This window comes from Rhinoderma darwinii, chromosome 2 (genome assembly GCF_050947455.1).
Source record: "Rhinoderma darwinii isolate aRhiDar2 chromosome 2, aRhiDar2.hap1, whole genome shotgun sequence".
In the NCBI taxonomy this organism is placed as follows: domain Eukaryota; kingdom Metazoa; phylum Chordata; class Amphibia; order Anura; family Rhinodermatidae; genus Rhinoderma; species Rhinoderma darwinii.
In genome coordinates, this window is record NC_134688.1 from 397,729,378 (window position 1) to 397,753,589 (window position 24,212).

Here is a 24,212-nt window from a genome sequence, read left to right on the forward strand (position 1 = left end):
GTGACACCAGGACGTACGTGCAGCCATATTGGCGGTCACTTTTTATCATTTTCTCTGAAACTGACGACCATCTATCATTTTCTCAGCGTATACATGTACTCTCATTAACAGTAACAATTTACCATCAATTGCTAAAAAAACGTTTTCAAAAGTGACAACCAATATGGCGGAACTTCCTGTTTTCACTTTAGCAAAAATGGCTGTAACAAAAAAACAGGGAAATGACAATATCTCTAAGTCAAATAAACATAATTTCCAAACTTTGGGAAGGATTAAATTACTAGTTCCCGGTATTTACACTGTCACTTCTCATTGTCATGGTTACTGACTAGTTAATGTGTTAGAACAAGACAGAAAAAACAAAAAAAGAGCGAAGTATTGTTAATAGGGTGAGCAAGGTAGGAATTAATGAGCCCTAATGTATGATGTATGAACAATCGTGAGAAATGTTTGCATGCAAGGGCATAAACCGAGGAAATTTATGCAGCTCCTTCGGGGCCTACAAGAAAGAGGGCCCCAGCACAGGCTCTCTCTATCCACCATTATTGTGAAGTAAACAAGTAAAAAATGAAAACACCAAAGATCCAGGATGCAATCTTGATTAAAATCCAAAGGAACTTTGTTCAGACAACTTCATAGATATACAGAGAAATAGACACAGGATCGCTTACGCATTCCAGCCCCATTTCAGACATTTATAGCATATCCACAGGATGCAAATGTTTCCACCCTTACCGTTGATTAAATTTGGTTAAAGACTCCAATTTATCATGATTGAATTCAATACAATATCGCGACTTGCTAGCAAAACCCTTGACAGGCTGCAATTCAATTCAAGTATTGCGAAATCATGTTTTATTTCTAAGATGGTCATCTTACGCCAAGGTTAAGAGCAAAGGTAAGGAAGAACACATCTATATGCCATAAATATCTTATAGGGATACCGCTTGAATCCCCAACTAATGGGAGGGACCCCATGTTTCACCAGGCAAGGTGGCAGACAGGAGCCCCATCTTGCCTCAGACTAAATAGAGAGGTTGCCGCGTATATACATGCCCCTCTTCATTCAAGTCTTTGGGGAGTGCTCTTTCCATAATCCCCACAGACTTAAATTGAAAGCGCTCCGCACTGGATATGCCATATATGGACAGTGATGTCAGTAGCTCCTCCTGGAGTTTAACCCCCTGCCAGAGCATTGCTGACACTCTGGCCAGGGATTCCACTCATAGAGGGAATCCCTGACGTCACTGTCCATATATGAAGTAGAAGAGAGAGGCAGCACTCCTTGGAGTGCTGCCTCTCTTTTCTACTTCTTGTTTGGACATTGTGGGATTTAAAAGTCAGATCCCCTGGAGGTCGGCACCCGTCTGGGCCCTGGAGGCTTCTTTTGTTCTGCTGTGCTGCTCACACTCGCTTTCCTTTACTGTCCATATATGTCAGAGCGTCGCTAATTATGGACAGTGATGTCAGGGACTCCTTCTGGAGCAAAATCCCCGGCCACAGTGTGGCCGATGCTCTGGCTGGAGATTCCTAGAGGGAGTCCCAATGGCTACTGGGGGGGGGGGGGTAGCGCTATCTACAGAGGGGGATGACACTATCTTTAAGGGGGTGTGGCACTATCTACGTGGGCACTGTCACTTTATATGTGTGCACTGGCACTAGGGGCAGCTGAGGGGGCATTATACTGTATGGGGCAGATAAGGCGGCATTATAATGTATGGGACAGCTATGGGGCATTATAGTATATGGTAGCAGCTAAGGGGGCATTATACTGTATGGGGCAGTTATGGGACATTATATTGTATAAGAACAGCTATGAGGGCATTATACTGCATGGGGGAAGCTATAGGGGCATTATACTGTATGGGTCAGCTATGGAGGCATTATGCTGTATGGGGTAGCTATGGGGCATAATACTGTATGGTGCATCTATGGGGGCATTATACTGTATGGGAGCATCTGTGTGGGCATTATGCTGTATAGGGGCAGCTATGGGGCATTATGCTGTATGAGGGAATTTATTTGGGCATTATACTGCAAGGCGGGAATCTTTGTGGGCATTATACTGCATGGGGCATCTGTGTGGGCATTATACTGCATGGGGCATCTGTGTGGGCATTATATTGTATGGGGCATCTGTGTTGGCTTTATACTGTATGTGTGCATCTATGGGGGCATTATACTGTATGGTGGCAGCTATGGGGCATTATACTGTATGGGGCATCTGTGGGGGCATTGCACTGTATGGGGCAGCTATTTGGAATTATACTGTGTGGGAGGCACTATGGAGCATGCTACTGTGTGGGCTGAACCGGTTGTGTATGGGCGGGGTTTGGGCAGGATTAGAGGCGTGGCTTGAAAGGAAAAAACCTTGCCACGGCGCACTACGCGCCCCGCATCGGTTGTCCCTCTTTGCGTTATTTGAAAGTTGGGAGGTATGGCTAATACATGAGAGCTAATGAAGGCAGCAGCATGCAGGAGTCACAGGCCTCACATCCAGCATGTATTACTGGGAGAGATACGGCCGCATGAGAAAAGTCTGACGCAGGTTTCAAACTGCACATCAGGCGGTCTGAAAATTAATGAAGGAATGAAGATTGCAGCCTGAAACTTAGTGCAACTTTTTAAACTCAAGGTCACCACTCACATATGTAAAAATAGTTTTTGCAATGTCAAAGATGTTCATAGCCTTTAAACATTCTTTGTACAGTAATTTGCAATCAGCATAATAATCAGATTGTAATTCAGATTTTTGCAAAACTGTTGCATAAAAAATTTTTTGTCTGTTGCATGTAAACCATCAATTTATTATTGAAACTGCAATCTATAATGCATATCCATAATTACGCTGTTTAATTATTGAGTGGGACAAACTACAAGGGCCCTACACGCTCGCATGAATGCTAGGACCATATAATGGTTAAGTAATGGCAGATCAATATGTGATCCAGTTCATCAGGACTAACCTGAGTGAGTAACCTATCACCAGGCCTCAAGGCATTACATTATGAAGCTATTTCTCTCTTAATGACTGTAACACAGAACTTTGTCCTTTTTTCTCTTAGAGGATATGGAACCATTTGATTCTTACCTGACAATGCTCTACGTCATCAGGCAGAACATGAATCACTGATCTGGGACCCCCATGAGCACCAAAGAGGTCTAGTTCATCAATAGCATCCAGAGCAGCCTTTAAACAATCATAAAAAGTGTTTCTTAATTAACTATAGATAAACAATCGATCCTATTTTTACGGTTGGTTTTTATTATGGTTAAAAATCTAAATACAAATACATGAAAAACCACAGGAAAAATTTGAAGTTACATAGTCATGTTAAAGGCGGAGGTTGGCGTTGTACATACTGAAAGTAGAAGGTGCAAAACAGGTCAAGAAATAGATTACAAGATTTAGCTAATCAACAAATAAAATTATTACTGCCAGTGTCCCATATGAATAGAGTGGAGCTGTAGAGGGGGCAAGAGTGTCTAAGCAATGCCTCTTCTGCTTTGACCAACTTTTTCTGTTCCTCCTGGGCGGAGTCAGCTGTGTACAGGCTAGAGACTTTCTTTGAGCCCGTACACCACTCTGCTCAGTTCTATGACGAGAGACGAAAAAAGTGAAAGGGGCACAGCACTTAGTTGAGCACTTCTGTCCCCTTGATTTAGCAATCGGTGGGAGTCTCAGGACCTAGATCACTAGTGATCAGAACTTCTGACATGTTAGTATGACATGTCAGAAATTTTTTGTAATGACAGTAACCCTTTAAAAAGTGTTCTCTCTGTATAACTAAACACCTTACTAACTATGTGACTTATTTTAAGTAACAAATTAAATAGGATGCAAGAACTGACCAAGCACCAGGGTGCGAAACGCGCGTCGAGGTGTTTTCTCAGGTACATTAACAATCCCATCTGTCATCATGTATTCAACTATCTTAGCTTGTTGAACTTTTTGCACTATTGCACTTTTGTTAGACTGCACCTGTGGTCTTCCCAATGGGATCTGATCTTAGGTATCTCTTCCTTGGTGGATATCTATTTGATATATAAATAGTGCTGATTTATAAACCACCGCATTTGGCTTAATGATGGCTTTTTTCACCTGAGGCTGTTTTTAGTCATATGTTTTTTATATTATTTTGTACATTTTTGTAATAATTGTAGGTGGGGTTTTGTCCTAGATTACGGACTAATAAAGACTATTTACAAATATTATTTTGGAATATTTGCGTTTTGAATTCAGTGAAAGACATTATTGCTTTTGTGTTCGAATATATCGATGTCTTGTTTTTTTGACTATATGCACGGGATATATATAGGTTTATAATAAATGACCGAACCTGGACTGACCACCCGTGATGAGAGTTTTCTGCATGATCAGCTAAAGAACTTTCTAGAATGATATTTTATACAGTATGAGGAAGTTTAAACCTAAGCCAACAATAGTAATTCCCACATTTCTGATACATTTCCAGTACGTTATTTTCCTCTGATAAGATACAGTATTCATCTTACTTTGGCCATCCCCACAGAGCTCGCGTTGAGTTCAGGAATGCCTTGATTTGTTTTATCTCCTCGTTCCCACATTCCATAATCCTGAGAATAACAACGTATGAAACAATCAGTATTTCTTTAAAAATATAAATTAAAAACACAAATATGTAGAAAATTTACCAAGAGAAATATGGGAGAAAACAGACAAAATGATTGCTTTACTAGATGGTGTAATTTTGCTACATACACACACTGTATAAAGCCCATATACAATTATGTTCACAAAAGTCGGACTTGCAATAGGCATAAGATTTCTGCTGCAGATGTGCCAGCGGATCTGCATGCGGATTAACCACACTGTAATAGAGCTAATCCACAGCTTTCCCGTGACGAATCCGCACAAATATTGAACATGCCGTGGATTTTAAAATATGCAGTGTATTCCTTATTCCGCAGTGGTGTTCCTTGTTCCTTATTACAAAAACCCCATTCACTTGCATTGGATGCAGAAAGTCAGCGGATATGGTAAGAATCCTGAATGTGTGAACAATACAATCTTTTAAAGTTTCCAATTGCTAACTTACAGCAACTTTATAAGCAGCTTCAATATAAAACACAACATTCTGTATAAAGGCCACTTCATCCAGGGTAAACACAATGCGGAGTCCTAAAGTGAATAAAATTGTACATATTATTTGGACACACAAGATCATGCCACTCTCATAACTATATATTTTCTCAATAATTTAACATGTGCTACTTAGACCTTCAAAGGATACCCCCAGTGACAGAACCCGCCATCTTCGTATCTTGATTCTGCAATCTTAAGGGTACACGCTATGGGATATCTACTGTGTAAATAATTTATTTAAAGTGTAGCCAAACGTATGACAACCTTCTGACATGTCATAGGGACATGTCAGAAGTTTGGATTGGTGGGGGTCCGAGCACTGAGACCCCCACCAATCACTAGAACGAAGCAGCTGAAGCACTCGTGTGAGCGCTCAGCCGATTTGTGTCTGTTCGGCTTTTTCCGGAAAGCCGATGTATCGGTGTACGGGCTCATAGGCTTTCTATTGAGTCCATACACCGATACATTTATTTCCGGAAATAGCTGAAGACACGAAGCAGCTGAGCGATCACACCAGCGCTTCAGCTGCTTCGTTCTAGCGATTGGTGGGGGTCTCAGTGCTCGGACGCCCACCAATCCAAACTTCTGACATGTCTCTATGACATGTCAGAAGTTTGTCAAATGTTTAGCTACACTTTAATGAGAGGTAACCAGCCGTGCTTAGAACAAACTTAGAACATCCTCTTGTTCTATCAGACTGGCAGGTGGTTTCTTGCCGATTACCCAAAAAATATTAGGACACAGCCTAGCAAAAAGGCCACACAAAAACATCAGGAAGGCGGTAGCAGGACAACCTACCTGGACAATTTCTAATACAGGACCATGCAATGTTGGTACGACATCTTTTGGTTGGGAATAAAGAGGGGGATAAATTGTCAACTTTGCTGGGACTGTTACTTTTTTTTATATGAAACTTATATATTTCGTTCCAAGCGAAAATAAAAGGTAAAATGATTACTTTTTTTCACATTACCTGAAGCCGTCATCTGTGCCAGGCACAGTAGGAACAGTGATGTAGCATCGACTTGTAGATGTCCCCATTGATCGTCACCTACAACGGTGCTACATGTAGCTGTATTGTACTTTGCATGAAGACAATCTTTCGTACTCTGGGTGTGTTTGAATTTTTCAACTTTTTCAACCTAAAAACCGTAACAATAAAGTAACGCTGCATTAAAAGTCCAGATGTCATACACCCTTTTCTGAAATTCCCGATTAATGCTCATATCCTATTACCTAGCTATTTCATGTGTGCTACGCCTCATACATAGCTTCACCATAGTCTACATGAGCTGTTCTATTGTACTGTATCTATACAACCTGCTGGAGAATTATGATGGCTATCACTGTGGAGAGATCAATTCTACGTCCCATGGATGAGGCCAGCGTCTGGGACCTAGCACATATAGTTGATTCAAAATGGTTAGGCACTGATGGTTGACCCAACAATAGCTGCGTCTTCAAGGGTCCTACACTTTACGGCGTTTATTATCTATCTAAAAAAAAAGGTTTAAATAGACAAATCCTGAATGATACAAGAGCTGACATTATAAACGTAAGTTTAAGTGATGGAGGAGGATGGGTGGAATTGCACATTTGACCATGTTATAACCTGGACCTGTGTATAATAGTAAATCTTAGAAAGCACGTGATTTGTTACCTGTCTGAGCATACAGTGTAAGACTCCGCGCATCAGCTTCACAACACTCTGGAAAAGGAAACATAACGGAGACGTAAAATTAGCATTGTATGCTCGGCTCTGTTCACACCGATCTGTCTATTGGTAGTTTGTATATGTCTTTTTTTTATATATATATATATATATATATATATATATATATATATATATACACACACTACCGTTCAAAAGTTTAGGGTCACTTAGAAATTTCCTTATTTTTTAAAGAAAAGCACAGTTTTTTTCAATGAAGATAACATTAAATTAATCAGAAAGACATTCTATACATTGTTAATGTGCTAAATGACTATTCTAGCTGCAAACGTCTGGTTTTTAATGCAATATCTACATAGGTGTATAGAGGCCCAATTCCAGCAACCATCACTCCAGTGTTCTAATGGTACATTGTGTTTGCTAACTGTGTTAGAAGGCTAATGGAGGATTAGAAAACCCTTGTGCAATTATGTTACACCGCTGTAAACAGTTTTGCTGTTTAGAGGAGCTATAAAACTGACCTTCTTTTGAGCTAGTTGAGAATCTGGAGCATTACATTTGTGGGTTCGATTAAACTCTCAAAATGGCTAGAAAAAGAGAGCTTTCATGTGAAACTCGACAGTCTATTCTTGTTCTTAGAAATGAAGGCTATTCCATGCGAGAAATTGCCAAGAAACTGAAGATTTCCTACAACAGTGTGTACTACTCCCTTCAGAGGACAGCACACACAGGCTCTAACCAGAGTAGAAAGAGAAGTGGGAGGCCCCACTGCAAAACTGTGCAACAAGACAAGTACATTAGAGTCTCTAGTTTGAGAAATAGACACCTCACAGGTCCTCAACTGGCAGCTTCATTAAATAGTACCCGCAAAACGCCAGTGTCAACATATACAGTGAAGAGGCGACTCCGGGATGCTGGCCTTCAGGGCAGAGTGGCAAAGAAAAAGCCATATCTGAGACTGGCTAATAAAAGGAAAAGATTAATATGGGCAAAAGCACACAGACATTGGACAGAGGAAGATTTGGAAAAAAGTGTTATGGACAGACGAATCGAAGTTTGAGGTGTTTGGATCACACAGAAGAACATTTGTGAGACGCAGAACAACTAAAAAGATGCTGGAAGAGTGCCTGACGCCATCTGTCAAGCATGGTGGAGGTAATGTGATGGTCTGGGGTTGCTTTGGTGCTGGTAAAGTGGGAGATTTGTACAAGGTAAAAGGGATTTTGAATAAGGAAGGCTATCACTCCATTTTGCAACGCCATGCCATACCCTGTGGACAGCGCTTGATTGGAGCCAATTTCATCCTACAACAGGACAATGACCCAAAGCACACCTCCAAATGATGCAAGAACTATTTAGGGAAGAAGCAGGCAGCTAGTATTCTATCTGTAATGGAGTGGCCAGCGCAGTCACCAGATCTCAACCCCATAGAGCTGTTGTGGGAGCAGCTTGACCGTATGGTACGCAAGAAGTGCCCATCAAGCCAATCCAACTTGTGGGAGGGGCTTCTGGAAGCATGGGGTGAAATTTCTCCAGATTACCTCAGCAAATTAACAGCTAGGATGCCAAAGGCCTGCAATGCTGTAATTTCTGCAAATGGAGCATTCTTTGACGAAAGCAAAGTTTGAAGGAGAAAATTATTATTTGAAATAAAAATCATTATTTATAACCTTGTCAATGTCTTGACTATATTTTCTAGTCATTTTGCAACTCATTTGATAAATATAAAAGTGTGAGTTTTCATGGAAAACACAAAATTGTCTGGGTGACCCCAAACTTTTGAACGGTAGTGTATATTTTTATACCAAAACGAAAAAGGTTTTTCAGGATTAAAAAAAAGGATCTGAATTTTTTTTCATAGAAACTGCGCCACATCTGTCCATGGCTTGTGTCTCATATTGGAGTTCAGCCCCATTCACTTGCATAGGGAACAGCTGCAATACCAGACACAGCCCATAACACACTGGTAGCGCTGCTTCTGGAAACAAGTCAGACCCTTTTTTTGTAATCCCCAAAAAGTAATTCATGGCCAGGGCCGCCATCAGGGGGGTATTAGGGGTACTGGTGTGAGGGGCCCGGCCAAACCTAATTGAAAGGGGGGCCCGGCAACTGCCGCGACATTCTTTTGGTAGGAAAAAACGGGCCCCTGCTATGGGGCCCGTTTTTTTCACCAAAAGAATGTCGTGAGCTGCAGCTGCTGCAGCTGCTGCTGCGGGCCCCCTCCCCTCCCCTCGTCATGGGAGGCCGTCAAACCGTCCGATCGCGCGCACAAGGAAACTCCCGCGCGAGCACGCACCCACGAACGGCCGCACTCGAGACCGCCCGCGCGCGCACCCGCGAAAGCCCAGAAGCACGCACCCGCGTTCACCCGCGAACGAAGCGCGCACACCCGCGGACACACATGGACAAAACTTACCTGGAGCCTGGCTGGAGGTGAAGGACTGGACGTCTGGACCGAAGACCTCGCCTGGAAGACATCGCCGGAAGAGGACTGGAGTGGGAGCAGCAGCAGCAGCTCTTCTGACACAGTGAGTAAATTATCTCAAAGTGCTGTTTATGTATGGCCCTGTTCACACAGTATTTTGCAGGCAAAAAAAAATCTGCCTCAAAATTCCTTAAAGAATTTTGAGGCAGATTTTGACCTGCCCACACTATCTTGCCGCGTTTTTTTGCCGCGTTTTTTGCCCGCGGCGATTGAGGACAGCAGACAAAAAACGCAGCAAAAAATGCATTTTCTGCCTCCCATTGATTTCGATGGGAGGTCAGAGGCGGAACCGCAGCAAGAAAGGACGTGCTGCTTTTTCTTTTTTCCGCGACTGGCTCCCATTGATTTCAGATTAAATCAATGGGAGGCGGTCTTGGAAGTTTTTTGGTGCTGATTCTGACGCAGTGTCCGAGTCAATATCAAGGCCCAAAAACTCTGTCAACTGGGCCTTATTGTTAGGGCTTATTCAGACGAACGTGTAATACGTCCGTGCAACGTGCGTGATTTTCACGCGCCTCGCACGGACCTATGTTACTCTATGGGGCCGTGCAGACTGTCAGTGATTTTCACGCAGCGTGTGTCCGCTGCGTAAAACTCACGACATGTCCTATATTTGTGCGTGGTTGGCGCATCACGCACCCATTGAAGTCAATGGGTGGGTGAAAATCACGCCCAGCACTTCCGCAGCCGTATAAACTATGAATGAAAACAGAAAAGCACCACGTGCTACAAACATACAAACACAGTGTCATAATGATGGTGGCTGCGCGAAAATCACGCAGCCACGCATCATACGCTGCTGCCACACGAAGCTGTTATGGACCTTTTGCATGCGCAAAATGCCACGTTTTTTGCGCGTGCAAAAAGCACACGCTTGTGTGAATCCGGCCTTAGGGTAGGAACACACTAGGCATGAACACTGCGGATTTTATGCAACACATTTTATTGCGGAAAATCCACAGCGTATCACAGTCGCAGCGGAGTGGATGAGATTTGAACAAATTTCATCCACACGCTGCAAAAAAAATTGACCTGCAGTGTGGCTTTTGGCTTTTTAAGCCGCAGCATGTCAATGTATTCTGTGGAATCGCTGCTCCTCTGTTGCGGAAATGCTGCGGTTCTGCCGCAAAAATCACAAAATTAGAAAAAAAAAAAAAAAAAAAAGGTACTTTTTTAAATTTATAAAAAAGTTTAGCCTTACCCCGGCCGTAGTCCTGGTGACGCGATCCTCTATTCTTAGCGCAGCCCGGCCTCCTGTCATGACGTTTCATCCCATGTGACTGCTGCAGCGGTCACATGGTCTACAGCGTCATCCCAGGAGGCGGGGCTACGTTCAGAAGAGAGAGATGCGTCACCAGGACTACTTTTTTTTCCCTGCAGGATTCCCGCAGCGGACATGCCTCCCGAAACCTGCGCCACTATTTGGTGCGGTTTTGCTGGCAGAATTCCCTGCGGCTACTGGGGCTGATAAGCTGTGGAGTTTTACTCAGCATATCCGCCTAGTGTGTCCCTTATGATGTCGCTCCTGGAGCTGCTGCCTGTCTCTAAATAGGCAGTTGGTCCAGTAGAATTTGTAATTTATTTTTTTTGTGAACCAGCTTAAAAAAAAATACAAAACTGGGGGGCGTGGCTTGGACATGGCGCTGACCAGACGTGCTGCTTGAGAGCTCCGCTCCTGCACTCCTCTAACCCGATCATAAGCTCATTAAAAAGCACCTATCTACTTGCCTAATGGTCAGGAAATCCAAGGCCTCCACGGGGACTCCTTATTGCACCCGGCAGATGTCTGCAGCCGGCTCCATACAGCGTTTTTTGACCGACGTTGCTGCTGGAACATCTTCTAAGATGGCGCCGATGGAGGAGAGACGAGATGGCACCGGGACCTTGCTTCCAGAGGGGATATCATCTGCATCTGGCGCTGCTGCTGCATCAGGTACCGTTAGTACCTTCTCCTCGCGATCTGGTTCAAATGGGCAGATTCCCTCCCGGATGGATGGGGAAACACAGAGCTCTTCTGGGGCTGTGATGGCGCTGCCTGCGCGGGACGGCTCGCCACGTGGTGCCTGTCATGGTGGCCGGGTCTCTCCATCTTCCTCCCCTCATGTGCTGGGACCGGCATTGCTGCCTTCTACCTCTCCTACTGTCCTAGGGGATGATTTATTGAGTCTGAGACGACAGTTATCAGCATTACCTACTAAGCAGGACATGGAGCATTATGTTAACCGTCTTGAGACGACGTACAAGTCGGAAATACAGTCTCTAACCACCAATGTATCCCAATTGTCCGATCAAGTACAGCGTATGGAAAGTGATGTTTCCGTTATCTCACAACAGCAAGTTTCTCATGCCGACAGATTGGATCAACACGCTCATCAGATTCATGCGTTATTTAACCTCGCAGAGGATCACGAGAATCGCCGCAATAATATTCGGCTTCGGGGCATTCCTGAGGATATCTCTCCGGGTCAGCTCATCCCTGCATTACAGTCTCTATTCAACACCTTATTGGGGCGCCCTGCTGATGACCCTCTGGAGCTTGATAGAGCCCACAGGACTCTGGGCCCTAGGAACCCCGATCCTGATAGGCCCAGAGATGTGCTATGCCGGGTCCATTTCTTTTCTCTCAAGGAGCAGATAATGAGGAAGGCCCGAGATAAAGGCGAGGTTTTATTACAGGGGGTCAAGATCCAGCTGCTGTCTGATTTATCCAGGATGACTCTGGATAAGCGCAGAGTGCTTCGTCCTTTGCTGGACGTCTTGAGAGAACACGAGATTTCTTATTCCTGGGGTCACCCCTTCCAGCTGCAAGTTCGGAGGGACGGGACACTTCTGATTGTTCGGGACCCAGGGGATGTTCCAGACTTCTGCGCTGCTCTTAGTTTGCCTCGAGTCTCCATACCGGATTGGCCATATGTTCCCGTTCCAACGCCGCGGTCGCGCAGGCGAGGTCGTTCTCCTGCTTCCCCTAGGCGGCGTAACGAGGGTCGCCCCGCTGTACCGATATGATATCCTTCTTATGTCTCCTTGCGGGCTGTTGCCAGAGTTCAATGCAACGTCTCTTGTGTTCCTCATTAGAAGCAATTGCATTCTGTGTCTCTTATAGTCATTGCTGTCGGGGTCTGCTTCTCATTATAAGTGATTGCTGCTGGAGATCGGATAGTTCATTGGTGTAGGTTGATTGCTGTTAATGCTCTACAAATGTGAATGTTTAATAATTTCTATATATTTCATGTGTTGCTAACCTGTATATGCACTTATGATGACGGTAAATGTATCCAGGAGTGTTCTCTATTGAGGTTCTTTAGGTCATTACTACTGCTGCATACCTTTGTCTCACTACTATGGGATAGCATACTAAGTGCCTTGGTTTTCCTTTCTTTTCTTTTATGTTATATTATTATTTGCTGTATTGTAATATTGCCGGGTGGGGGGTGCGGGGCACTGGCTAGTCCTTGTCCTGACACTTCTCCTCTTAGGGACTCACTGGTTGACTCCGGTGTCTATTTAATTGTTTCTCCTTGAGTAGCTCAAGGAGTTGGTGATTATTTCACCAGGTCGTTTGTCTGTGTTGTCGTGTCTCCCCTTCTTGTCTGTCTTGTTCTATTCACTGCTACTTTAGGGCATTTTATTTGTGTGCTCCTCTGGTGGGAGATAGTGATGGCGCAATTGAAAGTCTGTACCTTTAATGCTAGGGGGCTTAATGTCCCGGAAAAACGCTCGCAAATTCTATATAACATGCACAAAGAGCGAGTACATATTTTGCTCCTACAGGAGACTCACTTCCAGGTGGGCCATACGCCACAATTTACAAACCGATATTTCCCGACTTGGTTTCACAGTGCCAACCCGGAATCCAAGTCCAAAGGGGCTAGTATATGTCTCCACATGTCACTTTCTCATAAACTCATTGATGTTTTGGTTGACCCAGGGGGTCGGTATTTTTTTCTCAAATTGTCCATACGCAATAAGATTTTTACCCTGGCAAACTTATACCTCCCCAATCAGGACCAGGCCAGAGTGGGGTGTTTGTTTTTGAGGAAATTAAAAGAGTTCACCGAGGGCGTTTTAATTGTGGGAGGAGACCTTAATCTGACATTTGATTCCAGGCTTGATACCTCCTCGGGCAGGTCTACGGTTCCTAAATCACACTTAGGGGCACTAAAGGCTGTGATGCATTCCATGCAATTGATTGACGTGTGGAGGATTCTGCACCCTCAGGTAAGAGAGTATACTTACTTCTCCTCATTGCATAACATGTACAGTCGGATAGACGCTTTTTTGATTAGTCACCATTTGCTTACCTGGCATCCTACTACTAATGTGGGTCCCATGATCTGGTCAGATCATGCCCCGGTGTTTCTGACTCTTACGTTTCCTGATTCGGTCCCGAATTTTCAGTCGTGGAAACTTAATGATAATTTATTACGGGATACAGTGTGTGTGTCGGCCCTTAAGGACTCGCTTTCCGGTTTTTTCGAGGTCCATGAGCATGACCCTACCCCCTTGCCACTCCAGTGGGAGGCACTGAAATGTGTCATTAGAGGAGTCCTAATACAACATGGGGCACGTTTGAAGCGAGAGAAAGGGGTAACTATTACTCGTCTCCTGAATCAGATTCGGGACTTGGAATTATGTCATAAACGGATTCCATCTTCACAGGTTTTTGCATATCTTACTACAGCGAGAGAATCCTTACGCTCCCTCATAGATCAGTCCCACGCTCGGTTCAGGGATCGGATGAGGAAGCACTCCTACGAATTTGCGGACAAGTGTGGTAGGTCTTTGGCGCGTATATTACATCCCCGTACACAAGCGTCCTACATCCCTAAAATTCTATCTCCCTCGGGCAGCGAGGTTCATGACCCGGCGGGTATTACTGATTGCTTTAGACATTATTACTCGGCCTTATATAATATCAAAGGTCAATTTCGTGATATGCAGGCTGAGGTGTTGCGGGATAAAATTGATCATTATGTGCATAATACTGCGTTGCCGTCTATGGAAGGTGGGGAGGCCTCGGGGCTCGAGGAAGATTTTGTAGAATCAGAAGTGGAGCATGCCATTGGAGACTCACCCTTGGGCAAGAGTCCAGGGCCCGATGGATTTAACAATAAATTCTATAAAACTTTTAAGACTCAACTGGCTCCATTCTTGACGAAAGTCTTTATCTCTGTGTCTTCCTTGTGTCCCTTTGCGCCCCAGTCCCTCGAGGCTCACATTACCCTCTTACCAAAGCCAGGCAAGGATCCAACATCTTGCGCTAACTTCAGACCCATTTCATTAATTAATGTAGATGTAAAACTCTTTGCGAAGCTGCTTGCCTCTCGTTTGTCGCCGTTGTTGCTGGGCTTGATATTGGATGATCAGGTGGGGTTCATACGCGGTCGGGAAGCGCGGGATAACACTAACAAAACTCTCCTTTTAACTTCATACTGCAAATCCCGGAAGATACCGATGTGCTTACTCTCGGTGGATGCCGAAAAGGCTTTTGACAGGGTGCACTGGGTGTGCCTCCGCAGTGTCCTGGCGCAGGTTGGCCTTGGCACTACTATGGTAGATAGGATAATGGCGTTATACCATAAACCTACGGCTCGGGTCCGTGTTAATGGACTTCTATCCGATTCCTTACCTATTGCTAATGGCACGAGACAGGGGTGTCCACTCTCGCCTCTGCTTTATGTTCTGGTCATGGAACACCTGGCCGTGGCACTGCGGAGCAATCCTAATGTTCAAGGTGTACGTGTTGGAGCACAACATCATAAATTGGCGCTTTATGCAGACGATCTCCTTGTGTACATTACAACTCCCATGATTTCTTTGCCATCTTTGACTGAGGAATTTGAGCGGTTTGGTCATCTAAGTAATTTTAAAGTTAATTACTCTAAATCTGAGGCCTTGAATATATCTCTTGATGCTCCTCTGGCTGCCCATCTCGCTCGGGTTTTCCCATTCAAATGGCAAACTACGTCCATAAAATATCTGGGGGTACATGTTCCCACGCAACAGGCAGATCTGTTCGCCTTGAATTACACGCCTATTCTGCAGCGTACTCTGAAGGAATTGGCAGAATATGGTGGGAATCGTATGTCATGGTTTGGGCGTATCAAAATGGATATTTTGCCAAAATTTTTTATACCTATTCCAGACCGTCCCTATTGTAGTACCATCTGGTTTTTTTAAGACCCTGCACAGGGCCATAACTAAATTTGTATGGGGCTCTTCTAAGCCTCGTATTCGTTTTGCTATCCTTAGTCGTCCAAAAGTAGAGGGGGGCACGGGTCTCCCAGACTTTAAACGTTACCATCAAGCTGCATTGATCATGAGGGTAGTGGATTGGTTCCGCTCGGAAACAGGTAAGCAATGGGTGCGCATTGAAAGAGATATGTCTCCTCTTGCATTAACTTCTCTGCTGTGGTTGACTGTCCAGCAGCGCCACATGCTATCTTTACCCTTTCTCACACGTCAGTTTCTTGCAGTCTGGGAGCGAGTCTTTGGTGCTGCGGGCCTTGTTCATCGCCCGGGTCCTCTGACTCCTCTCTTTGACAACCCCTCCTTTCCTCCGGCGGTGGGTGTTGATACATTCCTCTGTTGGGAGAGAGGAGAGGGTGGATATCTGGCTAAGACCCTTACTCCTGACGGTGCCATCTTATCAATGAATGCTGTCTCTGAGGCCTGCCCGGGGAGACGATCAACCTGGTGGTCATACCTACAGTTACGTTCCTATCTTTCTTCCCTGGGAGACTGTCTGGTGTGTTTACAGGATAAGACTCCTTTGGAACATTATTTATCTTTATCTACTGCTCCCTCTCATGTCTTGTCCTATTTACATGGGATTCTTTTACCTAAATTCTCTTTCTCTCAACTGTCATTCACGATTGCATGGGACGAGGAAATGGGGGTTCAACATTCGGAAGAGGAATGGGGTACTTCTTTCCTTTTAGCTCACAAACTGCCAATGTCTTGTTTTGCTCAAGAAAAAAACTACAAAATACTCACCCGATGGTATCGTTGTCCTGCTTTGCTGCATAGGATATTTCCTGAGGTGTCTGCTGATTGTTGGAGGTGTGGGGAGGCTCCTGGAACCATGTTGCATATTTGGTGGGATTGTCCCAGGATACGTCCCTTTTGGGGAAAGATTTTTGACTTGGGCAATAAGCTCTTTCACACTGAGGTTCCGACCTCGGCTTCTATTGGATTACTCTCCATGGTTCCTGGATCACTCCCACACCTCAAAAGGGGTGTATTTAGGCATTTCCTGACTGCGGCGAGAACGGTGATACCTAGGCATTGGAAGTCTCACACTGTCCCTTCTTTGACGGAATGGGTAACTGAGGTGAACGGGATTATGAGGATGGAGGAATTGCTGTCCGCTGACAGGGGCAAGTCTGTGCTCTTCGTCCAAACTTGGGCAGTGTGGTCTGGATTCCGGGGTGGTACTGATCTACCTCTCTGGCTGGATGGAAGGTTCTGAGCAGCATCTATGATCTTATTCCTTGCGCTATGTCTGTTTGTATTTCCCTTTGTTGTCTGGTGTCTTGTGTTGGTGTTATATTATATTTGTGGCACTTATACGTACCAACTCTTACTTCATTGGGGCTTGGTCCCCATGTTTATTGCACTATCTTTATATGAACATGGTACAGTTAGTACCACTGTATTTCGATTCATAATTACTTTAGATGGCTGGGAGGCTACCTCCCATTGATGTTCATGCATCTCATATACTGTTCATACTGTGAAAAATTTATATTTTGTACTGCGTGAAAATTTCTTGACAAAATTGTACAATGTTTTATATGATGTTAAAATGCTTTTTTTTCAAAATAAAAATCTGGATAAAGAAAAAAAAAAATACAAAACTTTTGTGTTAGGGCCTGTTCACATCACCGTTCGCTTCCATTCCGGGGTTCCGTCTGAGGTTTCCGTCGGGTGAACCCCGCAACGGAAAGTGAAAGTGACAGCACAGTTTCCGTCACCATTAGCGCAGTCGACTACGCTATTGATTCCGTCCGAAAACCAGCCGGAATGGTGACGAACGGAAACCATTAGCGATGTTTCCGTCACCATTGAGATCAATGGTGACTGAAACGGAAGCTGTGCTGTCACTTTCACTTTCCGTTGCGGGGTTCACCCGACAGAAACCTCAGACGGAACCCCGGAGCGGAAGCGAACGATGATGTGAACAGGCCCTAACACAAAAGTTTTGTATTTTTTTAAGCTGGTTCACAAAAAAAAAAAAAATCCAAATTCTACTGGACCAACTGCCTATTTAGAGACCGGCAGCAGCTCCAGGAGCGCATCATAAGGAACACACTAGGCGGATATGCGGAGTAGAACTACACAACTTATCCGCTCCGGTAGCCGCAGGGAATTCTGCCAGCAAAACCGCACCAAATAGTGGCGCAGGTTTGGTGAGGCGTGTCCGCTGCGGGAATCCTGCAGGGAAAAAAAAGTTTAGACTTGCCCCGGCCGTATTTTAGGTGACGCATCTCTCTCTTCTGAACGTAGCCCCGCCTCCTGGGATGACGCTGTAGACCATGTGACCGCTGCAGCAGTCACATGGGATGAAACGTCATGACAGGAGGCCGGGCTGTGCTAAGAATAGTGAATTGGCGTCGCCTAAACTACGGCCGGGGTAAGTATAAACTTTTTTATAAATTTAAAAAAGTACCTTTTTTTTTTTTTTCTCATTTATGATTTTTGCAGCAGAACCGCAGCATTTCCGCAACAGAGGAGCAGCGATTCCACAGAATACATTGACATGCTGCGGCTTAAAAAGCCAAAAGCCACACTGCAGGTCAAATTTTTTTTGCAGCGTGTGGATGAGATTTGTTTAAATCTCACCCACTCTGCTGCAACTGTGATACGCTGCGGATTTTCCACAATAAAATGTGTTGCATAAAATCCGCAGTGTTCATGCCTAGTGTGTTCCTACCCTAAGGCCGGATTTACACGAGCGTGTGCTTTTTGCGCGTGCAAAAAAAGTGGCATTTTGCGCATGCAAAAGGTCCATAACAGCTCCGTGTGGCTGCAGCGTATGATGCGTGGCTGCGTGATTTTCGCGCAGCCGCCATCATTATGACACTCTGTATGTTTGTAGCACGTGGTGCTTTTCTGTTTTCATTCATAGTTTATACGGCTGCGGAAGCGCTGGGCGTGATTTTCACCCACCCATTGACTTCAATGGGTACGTGATGCGCCAACCACGCACAAATATAGGACATGTCGTGAGTTTTACGCAGCGGACACACGCTGCGTGAAAATCACTGACAGTCCGCACGGCCCCATAGAGTAACATAGGTCCGTGCGAGGCGCGTGAAATTCACGCGCGTTGCACGGACGTATTACACGTTCGTCTGAATAAGCCCTAACAATAAGGCCCAGTTCACAGAGTTTTTGGGCCTTGATATTGACTCGGACACTGCGTCAGAATCAGCACCAAACAACTTCCAAAACCGCCTCCCATTGATTTAATCTGAAATCAATGGGAGCCAGTCGCGGAAAAAAGAAAAAGCAGCACGTCCTTTCTTGCCGCGGTTCTGCCTCTGACCTCCCATCTAAATCAATGGGAGGCAGAAAATGCATTTTTCGCTGCATTTTTTTGTCTGCTGTCCTCAATCGCCGCGGGCAAAAAACGCGGCAAGATAGTGTGGGCAGGTCAAAATCTGCCTCAAAATTCGGTGCGCGGTTCCAGGCGGTCGCGGGTGCGCGGGCGGGCGGTCATGGGCGGTCGCTGGTGGACGCATGTGCGGGCGGTCGCGGGTGCGCGCTTGCGGACGCGCGGGAGTTTGCGGATGCGTGCGATTGGTCACGCGGGCGGTGTTTGACGGCCCCCATGACGAGAGGGGGGGGCCCCGCAGCTCACGACATTCCTTTGGTGGAAAAAACGAGCCCCATTGCAGGGGCCTGTTTTTTTTCTACCAAAGGCAAGTCGCGGCAGTTGCCGGGCCCCTCACATCAGTACCCCTAATACCCCCCTGATGGCGGCCCTGGGTAGCATGATATAGTGCTGGACGGAGTAACGTTAACAGGCGGTGCCACGGTAGGGGGGCCCAGAAAATGTAGCTGTATGGGGCCCTGAAATTCCTGATGGCGGCCCTGTTCATGGCTGCTAGATCAGACTATATCCAATTTGTGTTTGTAATCTGTAACCATGTAGATACACAGGCCTGCATAGGAACTGTAGATACAAAATGGTAGGACATTTCTAATTAAGACTATGCGAAGTTGAAAAGATGCTTCTTTTTTGTTTCAGATTAATTGTAGCAATTATAAAAAATATAGGTGTTCTGTGATATACCGTTCAGCCAAAACATTAAAACCAATGACAGGTGAAGTGAATAGCATTGATAATCTCTTTACAATAGCGCCTGTCAAGGGGTGGGATGTACTAGGCTGCAAGTGAATAGTCAATTCTTGTTGATGTGCTGGAAGCAGAAAAAATGTGCAAGTGTAACGATCTGAGCGACTTTGACAAGGGACGAACTGTAATGGCTAGATGACAGGGTCACTGCATGTCCAAAATGGCAGGTCTTATGGGGTGTTCCTGGTATGCAGTGGGAAGTACCTACTAAAAGTGGTCCAAGGATGGAAAAACTGATAAACCAGTGACAGGGTTATGGTTGCCCGAGGTTTATTGATGCGCATGTGAAACAAAGGCTAGGCTGTCTGGCCAGATCCCACAGAAAAACTGTAGTACAAATTGCTGAAAGAGTTAATGCTGGCTATGTTAGAAATGTGTCAGAACACACAGTGCATAGTGGATTGTTGAATTTGGGGCTGTGTATCCGCCGACAAGTCAGAGTGATCATGCTGACTCCAATCTACTGCTGAAAGTGCCTATAATGGGCATGCAAGTATCAGAACAGGACCATTTCGCAATGGAAGAAGGTGGCCACGTTTGATGAATCACGCTTTCTTTTACATCATATGGCCGGCCAGGTGCGTGTGCGTCGCTTACCTGGGGGAGAGATGGCACCAGGATGCACTATGGGAAGGAGGCAAGTCGGGAGAGGCAGTGTGATGCTCTAGGCCAGGGGTCTCAAACTCGGCCGGGTAAGTGGGCCACATATAGAAAAAATGGGAAGTTGACGGGCCGCATTACTTTCAAATTTGATACAATACAAAATTATTGTTAATCAATTAGTTGTTTGAACTACTATAACAATATTACATTACATTACTATAATAACATCGGTATGTTTCATATTTGAGAGCATTCTCCACGTGCTTATTTCAACAATCCAGTTTTCCAGTTCAAGTGTCGCTAAATGCAGTCCGGCGGCTCAGTTGGCAGCGTTTGGCAGACACACAAATGTCAAGATTTGGCAGCCCCTTTTTAGATAGTGCCACAGAGTCCTCTGTAGATAGTGCCACAGTGCCCTCTGTAGATACGGCCACACACCCACTTGTAGATACTGCCACAGTGCCCTCTGTAGATGCTGCCACAGTGCCCTCTGTAGATGCTGCCACAGTGCCCTCTGTAGATGCTGTCACAGTACACTCTGTAGATGCTGTCACAGTACACTCTGCAGATAGTGTCACAGTACACTCTGCAGATAGTGTCACAGTACACTCTGCAGATAGTGTCACAGTACACTCTGCAGATAGTGTCACAGTACACTCTGCAGATAGTGTCACAGTACACTCTGCAGATAGTGTCACAGTACACTCTGCAGATAGTGTCACAGTGCCCTCTGTAGATAGTGTCACAGTGCCCTCTAATAATAATAATAATAATAATCTTTATTTATATAGCGCCAACATATTACGCAGCACTTTACAATTTAGAGGGAACATGAAACAAACAATATCAGACATTACATAGTGACAAAGTTCATTTACAATTCAAACCTGGGGAGTGAGGACCCTGCTCGCAAGAGCTTACAATCTATGAGGACATAAGGGAGACACAAAGTGTAACAGTGTTTGTTCTGTACAATGGTCCGGCCATTTTTATACACATGCGGTGGTAACATAAAGCTGCATGAGCCGGTCACCAGCCAGTATCCGTGTATGACGGACATGAAGAGAAGGAGTGTGAGGGAATCTTATTCTGATGGCTAATCTAAATGGAGGGCCATGGAAAGGAGTCAGATTAGGGAATGTTATAGGCCTGTCTAAATAGATGTGTTTTCAGGGCACGTTTAAAACTGTGGATATTGGGAATTAATCTGATTGTCTGGGGTAGCACATTCCAGAGGACGGGTGCAGCACGAGAGAAATCCTGGAGACGGTAGTGGGAGGTTCGGATTATGGAGGATTTTAATCTAAGGTCGTTGGCAGAACGTAGAGCCCGAGTAGGGTGGTAGACAGAGATGAGGGAGGAGATGTAAGGAGGTGCAGCACTGTGGAGAGCTTTGTGGGTGAGAGTTATAAGTTTGAATTTTATTCGGAAGGGGATGGGCAACCAGTGCAGTGACTGGCACAGATTAGAGGCGTTGGTGTAGCGGTTGGTCATAAAGATGAGCCTGGCTGCTGCATTGAGGATAGATTGGAGAGGGGAGAGTTTAGTGAGGGGAAGACCGACTAGTAATGAGTTACAGTAGTCAAGACGAGAGTGAATCAGAGCAACAATGAGAGTTTTGGCAGTTTCCTCCGTAAGAAAAGAGCGGATTCTGGAGATGTTTTTGAGGTGAAAATGACAGGAGCGTGAAAGTGATTGTATGTGAGGAGTAAAGGAAAGATCTGAGTCAAAAATAACCCCGAGACAGCGGGCGTGCTGCTTAGGAGTTATGATAGTGCCACACACAGAGATGGAGACATCAGGTTTAGGGAGGTTAGTAGATGGTGGGAACACAAGGAGCTCAGTTTTAGAAAGATTCAGTTTCAGATAGAGAGAGGACATGATGTTAGAGACAGCGGACAGACAATCACTGGTGTTCTGTATTAGAGCAGGGGTGATGTCACGGGAAGAGGTATATAATTGGGTGTCATCAGCGTAGAGATGGTACTGGAAGCCAAATCTGCTGATGGTTTGTCCAATAGGAGCTGTGTAGAGAGAAAAGAGGAGCGGACCTAGGACTGATCCCTGAGGAACCCCGATATCAAGGGGAAGAGGAGAAGAGGTGGAACCAGCAAATGACACACTGAATGAGCGGTCAGAGAGATAGGAGGAAAACCAAGAGAGAGCCGCGTCCTTGAGGCCAATAGAGTGGAGCATGTTAAGTAGGAGTTTGTGGTCTACAGTGTCAAAGGCTGCAGAGAGATCCAAAAGAATCAGGAGAGAGGATTTACCGTCCGATTTAGCCGCCAAGAGATCATTTGAGACTTTAGTAAGGGCAGTTTCTGTGGAGTGTAGAGTGCGGAAACCAGATTGTAAGGGGTCAAGAATGGAGTTAGCAGAGAGATAGCGGATAAGGCGAGAGTAGACCAAGCGTTCCAGGAGTTTGGAGATGAAGGGCAGATTAGAGACTGGTCGGTAGTTGGCAGCGCTGGATGGGTCAAGTGTTGGTTTTTTCAATAATGGGTTTATAATGGCATGTTTAAAAGCGGAGGGAAAGATACCAGAGGAAAGAGAGAGGTTAAATATTTTAGTCAGGTGACTAGTGACAGCTGGGGAGAGGGACTGGAGGAGGTGTGAGGGGACAGGATCACTAGGGCAGGTAGTAGGACGAGAAGAAGAGAGGAGCCTCGAGACTTCTTCTTCAGTTATTGGGTCAAATGCTGAGAGTGAAAAAGAGGGAGTGCGGGGGGGGGAAGGGGATCGATGTTACTAGGGGACTGGGAGATAATATCATGCCGGATGTTGTCAATTTTAACTTTAAAATAATTGGCCAGGTCTTCAGCACTGAGATCTGTGATTGGCGTCTGCACTTTAGGACTAAGGAGGGAGTGAAAAGTATCAAAGAGGCGTTTTGGATTATTAGATAGTGTGGAGATGAGAGAAGTGAAGTAGACTTGTTTGGCGCGGTGAAGGGCAGAGTTGTAAGTTTTGAGCATAAATTTGTAATGGAGGAAATCTGCATCCAAATGCGATTTTCTCCACAGTCGTTCGGCACATCTCAAGCACCGGTGAAGAAAGCGGGATTGAGGCGTGTGCCAGGGTTGTCGTCGTCTTTGTCGGGTGGTTCGGAGTGTAGTGGGGGCTGCTTCATCCAATGCATTTTTGAGAGTGTTATTATAAAGTTTGGCAGCCAGATTGTGACAGGAGAGGGAAGAGATAGGGGACAATGAGGACTGTAGACTGTCTATGAGTCTGATGGTGTGAGCCCTCTGTAGATAGTGTCACAGTGCCCTCTGTAGATAGTGCCACAGTGCCCTCTGTAGATCGTGCCACAAACCACTGTAGATCATCACACCCCCCCCCTATAGATAGTACCACATCCCCCCTATAGGAGTGGAATCCCAAGCCAGAGCATGCCGATGCACTGGCCTGGGATTCCTTTGCTGTAGAATGGGCCCAACACACCCCACCCTGCTGACAGCACCACACGTCCCATCCATGTAGGTAGCTCCATTGAGACTCCCTCCCCGACCGGGGTCTGTAGCGCTGTCAAAAGTGGGGTGTGTGGGGCGCTACTACAGGGGGTCTCCACTACATGGAACTGTCGGGCCACCAATGCATTCGCAGTGCGGGAGAACTGACGTCATGAAGGAGCGCTCCTCCGTCCAACCGCTCTATCTTCCCCCCACGGGCTCACCAATGCGTTCGCATTGCCGGAGGACTGACATCATGAAGGAGCGATCCTCCTTCCAAACGCTCTCTCCTCTCCCCGCGGGCCGTAGAAGACAGCCTCAGGGGCCGCATGCGGCCCGCTGGCCGTGTGCTTGAGGCCCCTGCTCTAGGCAATGTTCTGCTGGGAACCTTGGGTCCTGCCATTTATATGGATGAAAGTTTGACAATAACCGCCTGGTATTCCCGAATAATAGTGGCCTCTTTCAGCAGGATAATGCAGCCTGCCACAATGCAAAAATTGTTCAGGAATGTT

General features: G+C 45.6%; 1 protein-coding gene across 3 annotated transcripts in view; it reads right to left on the reverse strand.

Moving 5' to 3' along the window:
• PHKA2 (phosphorylase kinase regulatory subunit alpha 2) overlaps nucleotides 1-24,212 on the reverse strand; it is a 93,554-nt gene that overhangs the window by 48,033 nt on the left and 21,309 nt on the right. For all 3 annotated transcript variants that reach the window (XM_075854024.1, XM_075854023.1, XM_075854025.1), the window contains exons 4-8: nucleotides 6,786-6,833; nucleotides 6,099-6,267; nucleotides 5,079-5,161; nucleotides 4,516-4,596; nucleotides 3,092-3,190 (exon numbers count right to left, since the gene is read on the reverse strand). In XM_075854024.1, coding sequence (XP_075710139.1) covers nucleotides 3,092-3,190; nucleotides 4,516-4,596; nucleotides 5,079-5,161; nucleotides 6,099-6,267; nucleotides 6,786-6,833 — 480 coding nt within the window. The remainder of the gene's footprint in view (nucleotides 1-3,091; nucleotides 3,191-4,515; nucleotides 4,597-5,078; nucleotides 5,162-6,098; nucleotides 6,268-6,785; nucleotides 6,834-24,212) is intronic.